The 20,458-nt window shown below is 41.4% G+C and overlaps 1 protein-coding gene across 1 annotated transcript in view; it reads left to right on the plus strand.

Moving 5' to 3' along the window:
• The window catches only part of fer1l4 (fer-1 like family member 4), a 109,240-nt gene that overhangs the window by 53,940 nt on the left and 34,842 nt on the right, over nt 1-20,458 (plus strand). Inside the window, exons 27-31 of the mRNA XM_045705303.1 lie at nt 8,166-8,339; nt 8,671-8,781; nt 11,278-11,439; nt 12,060-12,231; nt 18,673-18,782. Coding sequence (XP_045561259.1) covers nt 8,166-8,339; nt 8,671-8,781; nt 11,278-11,439; nt 12,060-12,231; nt 18,673-18,782 — 729 coding nt within the window. The remainder of the gene's footprint in view (nt 1-8,165; nt 8,340-8,670; nt 8,782-11,277; nt 11,440-12,059; nt 12,232-18,672; nt 18,783-20,458) is intronic.

Below are 20,458 nucleotides of genomic sequence, written 5' to 3' on the forward strand. Positions count from 1 at the left end.
AGTGCAGTCTCAGTGCTGTGAATGGGGTTTAATACCAGACTGAAGCATTTCGGATACATTGTTTCTCTTCAGGAGGGCAGTGAGTTGAAGCGCAACAGCTTTTTCAATTTTTTTAGAGAGGAATGGGAGAATCGATATAGGCCGATTTAGTTTTCTATATTTTCTGGGTCAAGGTTTGGCTTTTTCAAGAGAGGCTTTATTACTGCCACTTTTAGTGAGTTTGGTACACATCCGGTGGATAGAGAGCCGTTTATTATGTTCAACATAGGAGGGCCAAGCACAGGAAGCAGCTCTTTCAGTAGTTTAGTTGGAATAGGTTCCAGTATGCAGCTTGAAGGATTAGATGCCATGATTATTTTCATCATTGTGTCAAGAGATATAGTACTACAACACTTGAGTGTCTCCCTTGATCCTAGGTCCTGGCAGAGTTGTGCAGACTCAGGACAACTGAGCTTTGGAGGAATACGCAGATTTAAAGAGGAGTCCGTAATTTGCTCAATTAAGTTGGAAAAATAGGATGATCGAGCAGCAGTGAGGGCTCTTCGATACTGCACGGTACTCTCTTTCCAAGCTAGTCGAAAGACTTCCAGTTTGGTGTGACGCCGTTTCCGTTCCAATTTTCTGGAAGCTAGCTTCATAGCTCGGGTATTTTCTGTATACCAGGGAGCTAGTTTCTTATGACAAAGGTTTTTAGTTTTTAGGGGTGCGACTGCATCTAGGGTATTGCGCAAGGTTAAATTGAGTTCCTCAGTTAGGTGGTTAACTGATTTATGTCATCTGACGTCCTTAGGTAGGCAGAGGGAGTCTGGAAGGGCGTCAAGGAATCTTTGGGTTGTCTGAGAATTTATAGCACGACTTCTGATGATCCTTGGTTGGGGTCTGAGCAGATTATTTGTTGCAATTGCAAACGTAATAAAATGGTGGTGCGATAGTCCAGGATCATGAGGAAAAACATTGAGTCAATGATGGCTCCGAATGCCTTTTGGAGTGGGTCTGTGGACTTTTCCATGTGACTATTAAAGTCACCAAAAATTTGAATATTATCTGCTATGACTACAAGGTCTGATAGGAATTCAGGGAACTCAGTGAGGAACGCTGTATATGGCCCAGGAGGCCTGTAAACAGTAGCTATAAAAAGTGATTGAGTAGGCTGCAAAGATTTCATGACTAGAAGCTCAAAAGACGAAAACTTCTGGGTTTTTTGTAAATTGAAATTTGCTATCGTAAATGTTAGCAACACCTCCACCTTTGCGGGATGCGCGGGGGATATGGTCACTAGTGTAACCAGGAGGTGAGGCCTCATTTAACACAGTAAATTCATCAGGCTTAAGCCATGTTTCAGTCTGGCCAATCACATCAAGATTATGATCAGTGATTAGTTCATGGACTATAGCTGCCTTGGAATTGAGGGATCTAACATTAAGTAGCCCTATTTTGAGATGTGAGGTATCACAATCTCTTTCAATAATGGCAGGAATGGAGGAGGTCTTTATTCTAGTGAGATTGCTAAGGCGAACACCGCCATGTTTAGTTTTGCCCAACCTAGGTCGAGGCACAGACACGGTCTCAATGGGGATAGCTGAGCTGACTACACTGACTGTGCTAGTGGCAGACTCCACTAAGCTGGCAGGCTGGCTAACAGCCTGCTGCCTGGCCTGCACCCTATTTCATTGTGGAGCTAGGGGAGTTAGTGCCCTGTCTATGTTTGTAGATAAGATGAGAGCACCCCTCCAGCTAGGCTGGAGTCCGTCACTCCTCAACAGGCCAGGCTTGGTCCTGTTTGTGGGTGAGTCCCAGAAAGAGGGCCAATTATCTACAAATTCTATCTTTTGGGAGGGGCAGAAAACAGTTTTCAACCAGCGATTGAATAGTGAGACTGCTGTAGAGCTCATCACTCCCCCTAACTGAGACAATTACTCGATGCCGACACATCTTTCTAGCTAATTTGACTGTTCCATCCTAATATCGTTGGTGCCGACGTGGATAACAATATCCCTATACTCTCTACACTAGCCAGTTTTAGCTTTAGCCAGCACCATCTTCAGATTAGCCTTAACGTCGGTAGCCCTGCCCCCTGGTAAACAGTGTATGATCGCTGGATGATTCGTTTTAAGTCTAATACTGCAGGTAATGGAGTCGCCAATGAATAGGGTTTTCAATTTGTCAGAGCTAATGGTTGGAGGCTTCGGCGTCTCAGATCCCGTAACGGGAGGAGTAGAGACCAGAGAAGGCTTGGCCTCTGACTCCGACTCGCTGCTTAATGGGGAGAACCAGTTGAAAGTTACTGTCGGCTGAATGAGCGACACCGGTTGAGCATTCCTACAGCATTTCCCCTCCAGAAGCCATGAGAAAGTTGTCCGGCTGCGGGGACCGTGCGAGGGGATTTATACTACTATCTCTACTTACTGGTGGCACAGACGCTGTTTCATCCTTTCCTACACTGAAATTACCCTTGCCTAACAATTGCGTCTGAAGCTGGGCTTGCAGCACAGCTATCCTCGCCGCAAGGCGATCGTTCTCCTGTATATTATGAGTACAGCGACTGCAGTTAGAAGGCATGTTAATGTTACTACTTAGCTTCGGCTGGTGGAGGTCCTGACGAACCACGTCCAGATAAAGCGTCCGGAGTGAAAAAGTCTAATGAAAAAAAGTTGAGTGAGGGAAAAACTAAAAATATAAACAGTGATTAAAAGTAAAAACCTTAAAGTTGTCAGGTAGCAAAGTAATTTTAGCAACAAAAACGCACAGCCGCACGTAAACCACCAACTAACTAAGATGTTTTTTAAGGGGTAGATCAGCTTCAATGTTGCAGATAGATCGTGGCTTTAATCAATGTAATTGTCTGCATCATTTCCAATCCTCCATATATACATTTTTTAAAATTATTTTTCCATTATTATTTTCCCCTAACCCTCCCATATCTCCCCTAATTGGAGTAAACTAATGGACAACAACACTTAGGCTTATACTTCCAGTTTATACATACTATATACACTACCGGTCAAAAGTTTTAGAACACCTACTCATTCCAGGGTGACCTCTTGAGGACCTCCACAGGAATGGAAGACCCAGAGTTTCCTCTGCTGCAGAGGATAAGTTCATTAGAGTTACTAGCCTCAGAAATTGCAGCCCAAATAAATGCTTCACAGAGTTCAAGTAACAGACACATCTCAACATCAACTGTTCAGAGTAGACTGCATGAAAATCAGGCCTTCATGGTTGAATTGCTGCAAAGAAACCACTACTAAAGGACACCAATAATAAGAAGAGACTTGCTTGGGCCAAAAAACACAAGCAATGGACATTAGACCCGTGGAAATTTGTCCTTTGGTCTGGAGTCCAAATTGGAGATTTTTAGTTCCAACCGCCTTGTCTTTATGAGATGCGTTGTGGGTGAACGGATTATCTCTGCATGTGTATTTAACACCGTAAAGCATGGAGGAGGACTTGTTATGGTGTGGGAGTGCTTTGCTGGTGACACTGTCTGTGATTTATTTAGAATTCAAGGCACACTTAACCAGCATGGCTACCACAGCGTTCTGCAGCGATACGGCATCCCATCTGGTTTCGGCTTAGTGGGACTATCATTTGTTTTCAACAGGACAATGACCCAACACACCTCCAGTTGGCTACATTGAAGAATCTCAAATATAAAATAGATTTTGATTTGTTTAACACTTTTTTGGTTACTACATTATTCCACGTGTTAATTCATACGTTTTATGTCTTCACTATTAATCTACAATGTAGAAAATAGTAAAAATAAAGAAAAACCCTTGAATGAGTAGGTGTGTCCAAACTTTTGACTGGTACTGTACTTATCCAGCAGTTATGCCACACACTACATACACCGGGACGGCAGAGGAGGGCACAGCCATTGAGGCCACAATAGTGCCGGGCGAGTGCCCCTTATCACTCCTCCATCCCACCTACCCAAAAAACATACCAGGCTTCAGAGGTTACACTAAAACTAAGACTATCCAGGGTGGGATACTAAAACTAAATGCACCAATACATATGCTAAAAGATCCCTTACCAATAAATAATTGAATTACTAAAACCAATAATGTTATCGTGTTCTGGTCACTGATCCTGCCGACTATCTTCAAATGTAACATGGGGGATTTGTATAGCCTAAAGCATAAAAGACAAAGAGAATCTCACTGCCGATAGACTGCCGATAGGCATTTATCACAGCTGGAGGCCATTCCTTCTCTTGCTAGAACAAAAGCGGTACTTGTTGCGTGCCGACCCGGTAGTGACGAACCTACTGTTTCTACTTCGCACTGCTCATCTAGCTAGCTAAACGTTTGGCAAAATTATCTCAGATAGCTTGGAATCTCTAGACCAGGGGTGTCAAACTCATTCCATGGAGGGCCAAGTGTCTGCGGGTTTGAGTTCTTTCCCTTTCAATTAAGACCTAGACATCCAGGTGAGGGGAGTTATTACTAATTAGTGACCTTAATTCATCAACGAAGTACAAGGGAGGAGTGAAAACACTCTGCCCTCTGTCGAATGAGTTTGACACGTGCTCTAGACCATAAGCAATACGGACAGATATGCATTGCCAAACAACGCTACTGCCACCTTCTGGTTTGGAGTATTTTAACAAGGCTGACGACCTCCAAGATCTTTGCTGTGTGAACACAAAATAAATTCTGTTCAGAAGTGCTAAGTATTGTCGGCAGGCAAACGTTTGACAATCCTACCTGTGTGTCTGAGGTTTTACTGTTCCTGAAGCCGATACTACGCCACCTTTTTTTTTTACACAAGGTGGGAGGTTCTCTGGACTATTCTACCACACAGGTTATCTTTCACACAGGGAGGGAAGCGTTGGAATTACCAGTCAGATATCAAAAATACATGTTTAATTCATAGAAACTGGAGCAACTCAAGGAGAGCTTGTTCTCTCTGTCAGTAACTACCATAGCTTTGGGTTCAACAGGTTACAGTTTGTTATCACAAATCAACTTCATCACAGACAGGTATTCAATAAGTAACCTATTCAAGTGTTCAATATCAGGAAGTTTCAATAAACACTATGGTTTCTGGCTCAACAATAATGAAACACAACATTCCTGAGAGGTGTGCCATAAACATAATCACGATTCGTTCTCATCATAGATTTGGTCTAGGCCAGAGGTTCTCAAAGTGGGGTCCGTGTACAATATACTGCAAGGGGTCCGTGGCCAGATCTCAATATACACTGAGTGTACAAAAACATTAGGAATCCCCCCCCCCCCTTTGCTCTCAGAACAGCCTCAATTTGTCAGAACATTGACTCTACAAGGTGTCGAAAGCGTTCCACAGGGATGCTGGCCCATGTTGACTCCAATGGGTCCTACAGTTGTGTGTAGTTGGCATTTGGCTAGATGTCTTTTGGGTGGTTGACCATTCTTGATGCACACAGGAAACTGTTGAGTGTGAAAAACCCAGCAGCGGTGCAGTTCTTGACACAAACCGGTGCGCCTGGCACCTACTACGATACCCTGTTCAAAGGCACTTAAATATTTTGTCTTGCCCATTCACCCTCTAATTGCACACCAATCCATGTCTCAATTGTCTCAAGGCTTAAAAATCCTTCTTTAACCTGTCTTCTCCCCTTCATCTATACTGATTGAAGTGGATTTAACAAGTGAAATCAATAAGAGATCTTAATAACTTGCATCTGGATTCACCTGGTCAGTCTATGTAATGGAACGAGCAGGTGTTCTTAATGTTTTGTATACTCAGTATGTATGTATGTGTGTGTATATATATATATACTGCTCAAAAAAATTAAGGGAACACTTAAACAACACAATGTAACTCCAAGTCAATCACACTTCTGTGAAATCAAACTGTCCACTTTGGAAGCAACACTGATTGACAATAGATTTCACATGCTGTTGTGCAAATGGAATAGACAACAGGTGGAAATTATAGGCAATTAGCAAGACACCCCCAATAAAGGAGTGGTTCTGCAGGTGGTAACCACAGACCACTTCTCAGTTCCTATGCTTCCTGGCTGAAGCACGGCCCTCCATGTGCTCGCCAGAGGTAGCCTGACTGCCATTAGGTACCGAGATGAGATCCTCAGACCCCTTGTGAGACCATATGCTGGTGCGGTTGGCCCTGGGTTCCTCCTAATGCAAGACAATGCTAGACCTCATGTGGCTGGAGTGTGTCAGCAGTTCTTGCAAGAGGAAGGCATTGATGCTATGGACTGGCCCGCCCGTTCCCTAGACCTGAATCCAATTGAGCACATCTGGGACATCATGTCTCGCTCCATCCACCAACGCCACGTTGCACCACAGACTGTCCAGGAGTTGGCGGATGCTTTAGTCCAGGTCTGGGAGGAGATCCCTCACGAGACCATCCGCCACCTCATCAGGAGCATGCCCAGGCGTTGTAGGGAGGTCATACAGGCACGTGGAGGCCACACACACTACTGAGCCTCATTTTGACTTGTTTTAAGGACATTACATCAAAGTTGGATCAGCCTGTAGTGTGGTTTTCCACTTTAATTTTGAGTGTGACTCCAAATCCAGACCTCCATGGGTTGATAAATTGGATTTCCATTGATTATTTTTGTGATTTTGTTGTCAGCACATTCAACTATGTAAAGAAAAATGTATTTAATACGATTATTTCTTTCATTCAGATCTAGGATGTGTTGTTTAAGTGTTCCCTTTATTTTTTTGAGCAGTGTATATATATATTTAAATATATGTATATGTATGTATGTATGTGTATATATATATAATGTTTTAATGAATATTACTAACAGATTAAACAAATGTATCCATGGAATACATTTAGAGGGTATAATACAATGTCATCTTAATCTACAATTTATTGTCACGGTTGTCGTAGGGTAAAGACCAAGACGTAGCGGGAAAATATATACTCATCTTCTTTTTATTTGGTGAAGAAGGGAAACACAATAAACGTATACAAAACACAAACGAACTGGACAGTCTTGTCAGGCACACAGCTAAACAAGCACAATCTCCCACAAAAACCCATGAAAAACAAAGTCCTAATTATAGGACCCTCAATCAGAGGCAACAATAACCAGCTGCCTCCAATTGAAGGTCCAACCCCAATTAACTACACATAGAAATACAAAAGACTAGATAGAACATAGAAAATATACTAACATAGAACATAGACTAACAAACCCCGAACCACATAAACCAAACACCCCTCTACCTAAAAACATAGCCCAAACCACATGAAACAAACACCCCCTGCCACGTCCTGACCAAACTATAATAACAAATAACCCCTATTACTGGTCAGGACGTGACATTTATGTTCTTAACCCTGGGCAACATGGGCCTTGAAGGCTCACAGGGAAATTGCTTTCCACAGTACTGGGGTAATTTTTTTTTTAAACACATAAATGCACTGTAATTTAAGCTTTAAAACTGCAAAGTTTTCTCTTTGCCTCATGGACAAATTTGTAGAATTGCAGGGTATTAGCTTTAAGGTTGCAACAGCAAAAAATCTCTGGAAATTAGCTTGAAAACTGGAAAATGTTCTCTCTGATGTCAAGAGGTGGGTCTTTAAAATGTTTCTTTCCAGGGCCCGAGACTTGTTTTGTCTGGCCATACTCTGCCGAAGTCATAGTAAAACTTATTGTATGCTATTTTTATGTCACTTGAATTGTGTACTGATTATGACTGAAGGGTCTCTGATGAATTTGCTATCACAAAAGGACTCAAAACGTTTGAGAACCCCAGGTGTAGGCCACAGTCGCCGCACTCGTCCTCCCAAGGCACGCCAGCCTGCAAATAGTAAGGGGATCCCCTAAATGAATGAAACGGACAAACATTTATACCTTGGGCCACGTTCTTAATTACAACGAGGCACACCTGGGAACCAACAGGCCAATAGACAGGTTCAAGCATACAATTAGGAATTAGAATAGGATCTCTATGGGTTCAAGACAATTCAGCAGTTCTACCCTGTTACATCTTTCGCATATACAAGGATATTTGTCGACCCTAAAATGACAGGACATCATGATGCCAAATAAGTTATCCTAATATCCAATTAGGATAACAGTTTGTCAATAAAATCCCTTAAAAATAACTATCAGTTGAAAACATGCATACACAGGTGGTCATCAGGTACTTCACCCAGGTCTCATGTATTTCTCTGTGTTAACGATGTCACAGGGGAGTCCTGAGCCCCTCGGCCGAGCGTTCGCTGAGCCGGAGCTGAAGTTTGTTGAGGAGCCATATAAGAAGCCTGTTCTGAAGTTCTTTGACATCAGCCGAGGCAAATCCTCAGCGGGGGAGCTCCTGGCGGCCTTTGAGCTGATAGAGCTGGACTACTCAAGATTTGGAGAGGTCAGACACTTAAAGCATTCATTTCTTATGGAAATAGCATGGTCAGAAGCCCTGCTTTATAAGGAAAACAATATAGCAAGTGAGTGAAAGAGTGAGTGAGACTGGACAGGGGGAGATGGAGGGGGAGAGAGAGAGAGATTGGAATGTCAAAGCAAATAGAGACTAAGTAAGAAATACAATCTTGTACGTTATTAACCCACTATGTTTACACTTATAGTGTGGTAAATATATTAATAATTTAGATGTATATATGCCCCACGAAGGTAGCATTTCTGCTGTGGTTGGGAAAGTATACTCTTTCTGACTTTATTTCTCCTCTCTATCTACCCAGCCATCACTACCTGCTGATGTGGACCCCAGGGAGCCTGAGTATCTAAAGGAAGAGAAGTATTACATCATCCCAGATGGGGTTAGGCCTGTGCTGAAGAAATTTCGTATAGAAGTAGGTGAAAACCTTTCCTCTATAAAATGTGTATGACATTATAATATATGTCACTTTATAAAAGCTTTTTATCCAAAGTGACTTATACAGTACAGTGAGTGCATACAGTATTATGTGTATGTGATCCCTGTGGGATATGAACCCAAAACATTGGTGTTGCTAACGCAACGCTCACCATCTGAGCTATATCACTGAAAAATGTTATGTGGGACACAATACCTTTTGATGGCTGCTGTACTACAGTATGTTGAGTGTGTTTCCTGTCATGTGATGCTGCTGCCTCAGTGCTATTGAGTGTCAGTTGAGACCACTGTGATGCTTGTGTTCATATGAACCTCTTGGTCATGTTCTGTTCTCCCTCATAGCCTGGTTCCTCTCAGGTTTCTTCCTAGGTTCCGGCCTCTCTAGGGAGTTTTTCCTAGCCACCGTGCTTCAACTAGAGGTCAATCGATTATGATTTTTCAATGCCGATACCGATACCGATTATTGGAGGACCAAAAAAGGCCGATACCGATTAATCGGCCGATTGTTTTTTATGTATTTATTTATTTGTAATAATGACAATTACAACAATACTGAATGAACACTTTTAGTTTAACTTAATATAATACATCAATAAAATCAATTTAGCCTCAAATACATAATCAAGCATGTTCAATTTGGTTTAAATAATGCAAAAACAAAGTGTTGGAGAAGAAAGTAAAAATGCAATATGTGCCATGTAAAAAAGCTAACGTTTAAGTTCCTTGCTCAGAACATGAGAACATATGAAAGCTGGTGGTTCCTTTTAACATGTGTCTTCAATATTCCCAGGTAAGAAGTTTTAGGTTGTAGTTATTATAGGACTATTTCTCTCTATACCATTTGTATTTCATATACCTTTGACTATTGGATGTTCTTATAGGCACTTTAGTATTGCCAGTGTAACAGTATAGCTTCCGTCCCTCTCCTCGCCCCTACCTGGGCTCAAACCAGGAACACATCGACAACAGCTACCGTCGATGCATCGTTACCCATCACTCCACAAAAGCCTTGCATTAGCAAGGGGAACAACTACTTCAAGGTCTCAGAGCGAGTGACGTCACCGATTGAAACGCTATTAGCGTGCACCCCGCTAACTAGCTCGGGAGTTGATAGGCTTGAGGTCATAAACAGCTCAAGAGTCAGGGTATATGCAACAGCGAAGAGCTGAAGCACAGCGAAGAGCTGCTGGCAAACGCAGGAAAGTGCTGTTTGAATGAATGCTTACGAGCCTGCTGCTTCCTACCACTGCTCAGTCAGACTGCTCTATCAAATATCAAATCATATACTTAATTATAACATAAAAACACACAGAAATACGAGCCTTAGGTCATTGATATGGTCCAATCCGGGAAACTATCATTTCGAAAACAAAACGTTTATTCTTTCAGTGAAATACGGAACCGTTCCGAATTTTATCTAATGGGTGGCATCCATAAGTCTAAGTATGTCATAATTACGTAAAATTCTGGCAAATTAGTTCGCAACGAGCCAGGCGGCCCAAACTGTTGCATATACCCTGACTCTGCGTGCAATGAACGCAAGAGAAGTGACACAATTTCCCTAGTTTAATATTGTCTGCTAACCTGGATTTCTTTTAACTAAATATGCAGGTTTAATAAAATATACTTCTGTGTATTGATTTTAAGAAAGGCATTGATGTTTATGGTTAGGTACATTTGTGCAAATGCGCGTTTGTTAAATCATCCCCCGTTTGGTGAAGTTGGCTATCTTTGTTAGGAAGAAATAGACTTCACACAGTTCGCAACGAGCCAGGCGGCCCAAACTGCTGCATGTACCCTGACTCTGTTGCACAGAACGCAAGAGAAGTGACACAATTTCCCTAGTTAAAATAAATTCTTGTTAGCAGGCAATATTAACTAAATATGCAGGTTTAAAAATATATACTTGTGTATTGATTTTAAGAAAGACATTGATGTTTATGGTTAGGTACACGTTGGTGCAACGGCAGTGCTTTTTTTGCGAATGCGCTTGTTAAATCACCCGTTTGGCGAAGTAGGTTATGATTCAATGATAAATTAACAGGCACCGCATCGATTATATGCAACGCAGGACAAGCTAGAAAAGCTAGTAATATCATCAACCATGTGTAGTTATAACTAGTGATTATGTTAAGATTGATTATTTTTTATAAGGTCAGTTTAATGCTAGCTAGCAACTTACCTTGGCTCCTTGTTGCACTCGCGTAACAGGTAGTCAGCATGCCACGCAGTCTCCTCGTGGAGTGCGATGTAATAGGCCATAATCGGTGTCCAAAAATGCCGATTACCGATTGTTATGAAAACTTGAAATCGGCCCTAATTTATTGGCCATTCCGATTAATCGGTCGACCTCTAGCTTAAACACCTGCATTGCTTGCTGTTTGGGGTTTTAGGCTGGGTTTCTGTACAACACTTTGTGACATCAACTGATGTAAGAAGGGCTTTATAAATACATTTGATTGATTGTGTTCAGGTGCTGTACTGGGGTGTGCGAGACCTGAAGAGGGTCAACCTGTTTGAAGTGGAGAGGCCTCAAGTGAGAATGGAGTGTGCGGGACAAAGGATCGAGTCAGAGGAAATCGAGGGCTACCAAGTCCTTCCCAACTTCAAAGAGGTTGTCAAACACTTTGATGTGGTAAGTACTTATTTTCCACTGCCAAAACTGGCCCACTGTGTTTAATATTGAACTGTAGCTCCAGGTTTTAGATGTGAATTATTAACATGAGTACTTGTACAGCTAAAATGACCAGAAGGATTACTTCAAGGGGGTTGGACACATGTGCTGCCTTTAGTCCAGCCATTCATTTAGTGTAAGAGTGCAAAAGTCTGATACTTGATGATCAGATTGTATGCTGGTTTTTGTCCCCGTCTGGCGTATTTTAATCAGAGACCAAATTATACCGATCAATGACACTAATTGATCAATTAAGTCTCATAGAGAAATGACAGCCAGAACTCTGGCCCTCAAGGGACTATTCATTTGTTTACCTTTATTTAACTAGGTAAGTCAGTTAAGATCAAATTCATATTTACAATGACGTCCAAACCCTAACCCGGACGATGCTGGGCCAAATGTGCACCGCCCTATGGGACTCCCAATCACGGCCGGTTGTGATACAGCCTGGAATCGAAACAGGGTCTGTAGTGACGCCTCTAGCACTGAGATGCAGTGACTTAGACCGCTGCGCCACTCGTGAGCCCCCAACTAGAGTTGTGCATCCCTGATCTCCAGTTTCTTGTTTTATCCCCCTATAGGACCTTCCAGAGCTGACGTACCTTCACCCTCCTCTCACCATCTTTGTGATGGAGCAGCGGGCGTTTGGCAGGCTGGTACTGGTGGGCACACACGTGGTCCAAAGTCTGATGCAATTTGCACCAAAAAACCTGGAGGAATGGAGAGACGATGAGGAGGAGCCTGAACGTTGGGGTACGAGTGACTAGCATGTTAGTCCTATCTTTTGCCCTAGGTCTTATTTTGTTTACAGATAAACCTATCAGGACTCAGGATAAGACCCAGATGCAGACACAGGAGGCGGATGGTTCAGTTCTCAGATCATTTATTATAACACAGGGAGCAGGCAAAGGGCAGGTCGAAAAGGCAGAGGTTTGTAACCAGATCAGAGTCCGACAGGTACTGGACGGCAAGCAGGCTCAGGGTCAGGGCAGGCAGAAAGGTCAGAACCGGAATAGCTAGAAACAAAAAACTAGAGAGCAGGGAAAACAGGAAACACGCTGGGACGACCTGACAATACAGGACGAACTGGCAACAGACAAACAGAAAACGCAGATATAAATCCACAGGGGATGAATCAAAATCAAATTATATTGGTCACATACATGGTTAGCAGATGTTATTGCAAGTGTAGCGAAATGCTTGTGCTTCTAGTTCCGACAGTGCAGCAATATCTAACAAGTAATATCTAAAAATTCCACAACAAATACCTAATACACACAAATCTAAGTAAAGGAATGGAATAAAATATATACGGATGAGCAATGTCAGAGCGGCATAGGCTAAGATGCAATAGATAGTAAAGAATACAGTATATACAGTGCCTTGCAAAAGTACTCATCCCCCCTTGGTGTTTTTCCTATTTTGTTGCATTAAAACATGTCATTTAAATACATTTTTATTTGGAATTCATGTAATGGACATACACAAAATAGTCCAAGTTGGTGAAGTGAAATAATAAAGTGGTGCGTGCATATGTATTCACCCCTTTGCTATGAAGCCCCTAAATAAAATCTGGTGCAACCAACTACCTTCAGAAGTCACATTATTAGTTAAATTAAGTCCACCTGTGTGCAATCTAAGGGTCACATGATCTCAGTATATTTACACCTGTTCTGAAAGGCCCCAGAGTCTGCAACACCACCAAGCAAGCGACACCATGAAGACCAAGGAGCTCTCCGAACAGGTCAGGGACAAAGTTGTGGAGAAGTACAGATCAGGGTTGGGTTATAGAAACATATCCGAAACTTTGAACATCCCACAGAGCACCAGTAAATCCATTATTAAAAAATTGAAAGAATATGGCACCACAACAAACCTGCCAATCTCACGGAAGAGACCAAAGGTAACACTGAAGGAGCTGCAAAGCTCCACAGCGGAGATTGAAGTATCTGTCCATAGGACCACATAAAGCCGTACACTCCACAGAGCTGGGCTTTACGGAAGAGTGGCCAGAAAAAAAAACATTGCTTAAAGAAAAGAATAAGCGAACACGTTTGGTGTTCGTCAAAAGGCATATGGGAGACTCCCCAAACATATGGAAGAAGGTACTCTGGTCAGATGAGACTAAATGCTATGTATGGTGCAAACCCAACACCTCTCATCACCCCAAGAACCATCATCCCCACAGTGAAGCATGGTGGTGGCAGCATCATGCTGTGGGGAGGTTTTTCATCGGCAGGGACTGGGAAAGTGGTCAGAATTGAATAAATGATGGATGGCACTAAATACAGGGAAATTCTTGAGGGAAACCTGTTTCAGTCTTACAGAGATTTGAGACTGGGACGGAAGTTCAACTTCCAGCAGGACAATGACCCTAAGCATACTGCTAAAGAAACACTCAAGTGGTTTAAGTGGAAACATTTAAATGTCTTGGAATGGCCTAGTCAAATCCTAGACCTCAATCCAATTGAGAATCTGTAGTATGACTTAAAGATTGCTGTACACCAGCGGAACCCATCCAACTTGAAGGAGCTGTAGCAGTTTTGCCTTGAAGAATGGGCAAAAATCCCAGTGGCTAGATGTGCCATGCTTGTAGAGACATACCCCAAGAGACTTGCAGCTGTAATTGCTGTAAAAGGTGGCTCTACAAAGTATTGCACGCTCAAGTTTTCTGTTTTTGTATGTTATTTCTTGTTTGAATAAGTATTTTTTATTGTGAAACAATCAACATTTTCAACAACATCAAAAGCTTTTGACAGGCCCACAAACAAAGCAGCACATTTAATTTTAGTGTCTTAAAGCACTGACAAGATCATTAATAACTAAAGTGGTTGCTATAATAGTGCTATGCCCAGGCCAAAACCCTGATTGGTTTACATTGAAAAAGCATTTCTCAGATATAAAAGAGCAAAGCTGAATATTTACCAAGGACTCAATCTTAACTGGACAAGAAAGCCTTGAAATGGGGTGATAATGATCATTACTATCCCCGCCCTTATGGAGTGGCAGCACAAGAGCTGATTTCCATAATTTGGGAATATTTCCTGATAACAATGTTAAATTAAATATATGGGTTATTGAGCCAACCACGACGCACTCTTAAGCAGACCGGATCCAATTTGTCGTTCTCTGTTGATTTCTTGTTGTCTATTGCTAGCAAAGCATCCAGGACTTATTTTTCTGTAAATATCCCCCCCAAAAAGTTTTTCATATCAGCATCCAGCCCAGTATCATTGTGAATAGACTTAGCAGTTCTTTCAAAAAGAGCCTGCTGAAATAAAATTATTAAATGCATCAATGATGGCATTTTTGTCCAGAATGAGGCCAGTGTCTGAATTAATTTGTTGTGGCAGAGAGGAGGAAGTAGAAACCTTCAGTGATTTGACAGTTTTTCAAGAATTTAGCTGGGTTTCCATTACAATACGAAAGAGCGGTTACATAATAGTCATATTTAGCCTTTCTGATTTGTCTTACACAATGATTCCTCAGTTGCTTAAAAGCTTGCCAGTCCCGTCCTAAGCCTGTGTTCCTAGCCTTGACCCAAGCATCATCTCTTTTATTAATGACTCTGATCAATCAGAGTTGACTTTGAAGGATCTTTAGGGTTGGGCCGTGTAGGCTTAGTCACCAGCTGGGTTAGGTTTAGGTCATTACACGTCTTTTAGATTGTCTGAAGCCTGCATCCCAATCATAATTTAGGTCAACCAGGATAATAACTTCTGTTTTAGTAAAAAGAGGACAACAAAATAAACTCAGCAAAAAAAGAAATGTCCTCTCACTGTCAACTGCGTTTATTTTCAGCAAACTTAACATGTGTAAATATTTGTATGAACATAACAAGATTCAACAACTGAGACATACACTGAACAAGTTCCACAGACATGTGACTAACATAAATGTAATAATGTGTCCTTGAACAAAGGGGGGGTCAAAATCAAAAGTAACAGTCAGTATCTGGCAGATGTGGGACCAAGTCATTGTTTTACAAGTCACAAGTAAGTCTCAAGTCTTAGCACTCAAGTCCCAAGTCAAGTTCCAAGTCAGGAGAGGCAAGTCCGAGTCAAGTCTCAAGTCAAGACCGACAAGTATCAAGTCTCAAGTCCTAAACTTTGTGTTTCGAGTCCTAAACAAGTCATAATGTGCTCTTCACCAAATGTAATACCATTTCATATTTTTAACAAGAGTAATAGTTAGTATATTACATTAACGCAAATCATGAATGCTTTTAAAAATATCTATATATTTATTAGTTTCCAAATAAACGTTATATTTCCATGGAAATACATGGGTAGCCACGAGAACCCCCCCCCCCAATAGTGATTGCTATGGGGCGCAATCGGGCGATGTAGGCTTGCTTGTACAGCCCAACCTTAACACACACACACACTCTCTCTGTGTGTGGTTACAGTAGGCTAACATATGTCAATGGTTTTAGTAACAGCAGTAACATCAAGGAGGATTTAGGCTACCAACTGCCTAGCCAGTTGTAGCTCAATCTTGGGTGAAATGAGCACGTTCTAGCGCTGACTGACTGTGTGGAGGCTTATTGATTTAACGTTACGTTAGTCTACATGCTACACTAGCAAAGTTATACATTTTGTTGGCTATATTAGCCACGACTTACCGTTCTTTGTGCAGCTTCAAATGTCGAACAAAGTTGTAAAATATTGCGCCTCCCTGTAATTTTCTTCCCGCATGTTTTTCAAGTTGCAATCTGTTTTTTTTGTTGATACAGCGTCGTTTCAAACTGTAATCCGTTAAATGAAGAGTTGATGCACTGCACACTTTTTTTAATAGCATAATTTTTTATATTTGGGCTTGGTGAGGGTATCAAGTCAGGTCGAGTCAAAAGGCTCAAGTCCAAGTAAAGTCACGAGTCATTGGTGTTAACTTCTCTAGGGCCAGTGGGACGATTTCGTCCCACCTACGTAACAGCCAGTGGAATCCTGTGGCGCGATTTTCAAATACCTTAGAAATGCTATTACTTCAATTTCTCAAACATATGACTATTTTACACCATTTTAAAGACAAGACTGTCGTTAATCTAACCACACTGTCCGATTTCAAAAAGGCTTTACAACGAAAGCAAAACATTAGATTATGTCAGCAGAGTACCCAGCCAGAAATAATCAGACACCCATTTTTCAAGCTAGCATATAATGTCACATAAACCCAAACCACAGCTAAATGCAGCACTAACCTTTGATGATCTTCATCAGATGACAATCTTAGGACATTATGTTATACAATACATGCATGTTTTGTTCAATCAAGTTCATATTTATATCAAAAACCAGCTTTTTACATTAGCATGTGACGTTCAGAACTAGCATACCCCCCGCAAACTTCCGGCGAATTCACTAACAATTTACTAAATTACTCACGATAAACGTTCACAAAAAGCATAACAATTATTTTAAGAATTATAGATACAGAACTCCTCTATGCACTCGATATGTCCGATTTTAAAATAGCTTTTCGGTGAAAGCACATTTTGCAATATTCTAAGTAGATAGCTCGGCATCACAGGGCTAGCTATTTAGACACCCACCCAAGTTTAGCCCTGACCAAAGTCAGATTTACTATAAGAAAAATGTTATTACCTTTACTGTTCTTCGTCAGAATGCACTCCCGGGACTTCTACTTCAATAACAAATGTTGGTTTGGTCCAAAATAATCCATACTTATGTTCCAACAGCGGCGTTTTGTTCGTGCGTTCTAGACACTATCCGAATGGTAAATAAGGGTCACGCGCACGGCGCATTTCGTGACAAAAGATTTCTAAATATTTCATTACCGTACTTCGAAGCATGTCAACCGCTGTTTAAAATAAATTTTTATGCCATTTTTCTCGTAAAAAAGCGATAATATTCCGACCGGGAATCTGCAATTAGGTAAACAGCCGAAAGAAAATACAGCATGGGGTCGACTCGGGCACGCGCCTAATTCCTTTGTCCTCTGATCGGCCACTTGGCAAAGGCGATTATGTGTTTCAGCCTGGGGCTGCCTCGACATCGTTCAGCTTTTTCCCGGGCTCTGAGAGCCTATTGGAGCCGTAGGAAGTGTCACGTTACAGCTAAGATCCTGACTCTTCAATAAACAGAGGCAAGAACAACAACACCTTGTCAGACAGGCCACTTCCTGCATGAAATCTTCTCAGGTTTTTGCCTGCCATATGAGTTCTGTTATACTCACAGACACCATTCAAACAGTTTTACAAACTTTAGGGTGTTTTCTATCCAAAGCCAATAATTATATGCATATTCTAGTTACTGGGCAGGAGTAGTAACCAGATTAAATCGGGTACGTTTTTTATCCGGCCGTGTAAATACTGCCCCCTAGCCCTAACAGGTTAACACTTTTTTGGTTACTACATGATTCCATATGTGTCATTTCATTGTGTAGAAAACTGTCATGGTCAAAACATATTGATACAACAGTAGCTAAGATGGGGAGATGTCTGTCCATTATAAAGCGCTACTCTATCTTCCTAACAGCACTATCAACAAGGCAAGTCCTACAGGCTCTCGTTTTGTCGCATCTGGACTACTGTTCAGCTGTGTGGCCAGGTGCCACAAAGAGGGACTTAGGAAATTTGGCTCAGAACAGGGCAGCACTACTGGTCCTTGGATGTACACAGAGAGCAAACATTAATAATATGCATGTCAATCTCTCCTGGCTCAAAGTAGAGGAAAGATTGACTTCATCACTAGTTGTATTTGTGAGAGTTATTGACATGTTGAAAGCACCGAGCTCTGTTAAAACGACTAGCACAGTACTACATAGAGCCATGACTACATGGAACTCTATTCCACATCAAGTAACTGATGCCAGCAGTAGAATCAGATTTAAAAAAACAGATACAAATACACCTTACGGAACAGCAGGGACTGTGTAGCAACACAAACATAGACACTGACACATGCATACACACACATGATAACATACTCACTATACACACAAGTACACATGGATTTTGTTTTGTAGATATGTGGTAGTGAAGTATTGGCCTGAGGGCACACACTTAGTGTGTTGTGAATTCTGTAATGAATGTATTGTAATGTTTTTAAAATAGCATAACTGCCTTAATTTTGCCAGACCCCAGGAAGAGTAGTTGCTGCCTTGACAGCAGCTAATGGGGATCCATAATAAATATAAATAATCAGTCCCATGTCCTCTCTTTATTGCCTTCAGAAAATAACCCCCCCATGAGGACATCCCTTCTCAATACAGTGAAGCAAATGGACCTGAGAGGTCTTCCGATCAAAACCTCCAAGATTCCCATCAACCCCCTAAACTTCACTGTGAGTAGTTGTACCTTAGCCTATCTCATCTTTCTGCTCAACTGAGCCTTCTGCAGCTCCTCTCTTTACCGATCAATCAACCCACCTACAAATGCTTTTTCCCTCTTCCATAAAGACTAAAAAGACAAAGGTTGCCATTTATGCTACAGCCCTGTTTATGCCTGGTGCTAACATGCATCCTTTGTCCTGATCCTGTCCACATTCTGATTGTGCCCAAACGTGTGCCTGAGCTAGCCAGGCACACAATGTGCAGTGGGGTTTGCTGTAATACTGGTGCCAGTCGTTTGTCTCAGAGGCCACTGATTACTGTTGGATTAAATGCACATCATGCTCACAGCAGGTGTCCTGTTGATTCCCCGCTGAGGAGCAGTCAATCTGTTTCACACTCTCTCGCCCTGCACCTCGGCTGGGTATCTGTGCTCAGTGTACTGTCAATGCTTGTTTGTTTACCGGAGCTTTGGTAGTCCCACCGTGACGCTGGCACGTTTTGGATTTCTAACCCCTTTTTAACATTGTGTGTTTGAGCTACAGACTATCTATTTCTTCTGCATCCACTGATTTCATTAGTATGTATGATTAGCAGGGGGGGGGGGGGGTGAGCTAGAGCGGTGTTTGTGAGAGAAGGGCGGATCCCGAAAACAGTTATTATTCTCACAAAAACATCTGTAAATTCGTAACGGTTTAAGCTACAAACAATCATGACCCATCTATGAAAAGCTGAGACTCATGAACGCTCAACAGTTTTCAGTGGTGGCAAAAATACCCAATTGTCATACTTGAGTAAAAGTATAGATACCTTAGTAGAAAATTACTTAAGTTAAAGTCCTTCAGTAAAATACTACTTGAGTAAAAGTCTAAAAGTATTTGATTTTAAATATACTTAAGTATCAAAAGTTAAAGTATAAATAATTTCGCATCCCTTATATTAAGCAAACAAGATGGCACGATTTTTTTGTAAATGATGTCTGAGTGTTGGAGTGCACGGCTTTCGACCTTCGCTTTCGACCTTTCAACTTGTTTGCTTAATATAAGGGATGCGAAATGATTTATGATTTTTTTGTATATATTTATATGTTTTTACCCCTTTTTCTCCCCAATTTCATGGTATTCATGGTGGTTGTTACAGTCTTGTCCCATCGCTGCAACTTCCGTACGGAGTTGAAAGGTCGAAAGCGAAGGTCGAAAGCTGTGCACTCCAACACTCAGACATCATTTACAAAAAAATCGTGCCATCTTGTTTGCTTAAATATAAGGAATGCGAAATGATTTATACTTTAACTTTTGATACTTAAGTATATTAAAAATCAAATACTTTTAGACTTTTACTCAAGTAGTATTTTACTGGAGGACTTTCACTTAAGTCATTTTCTACTAAGATATCTATGCTTTTACATCATTTACAAAAAAAAGCAGTGGTGTAAAGTACTAAAGTAAAAATACTTTCAAGTACTACTTAAGTGTTTTTTTGGGGTTACTATTGATATTTTTGACAACTTTTACTTTAACTTCACTACATTGTACTTTTTATTCCATACATTTTCCCTGGCACCCAAAAGTACTAGTTACATTTTGAATGCTTAGCAGGACAGGAAAATGGTCTAATTCACACACTTATCAATAGAACATCCCTGGTCATCCCTACAGCCTCTGATCTGGTGGACTCACTAACACATGCT

The sequence above is a fragment of the Salmo salar genome, chromosome ssa22, assembly GCF_905237065.1.
Source record: "Salmo salar chromosome ssa22, Ssal_v3.1, whole genome shotgun sequence".
NCBI lineage: Eukaryota > Metazoa > Chordata > Actinopteri > Salmoniformes > Salmonidae > Salmo > Salmo salar.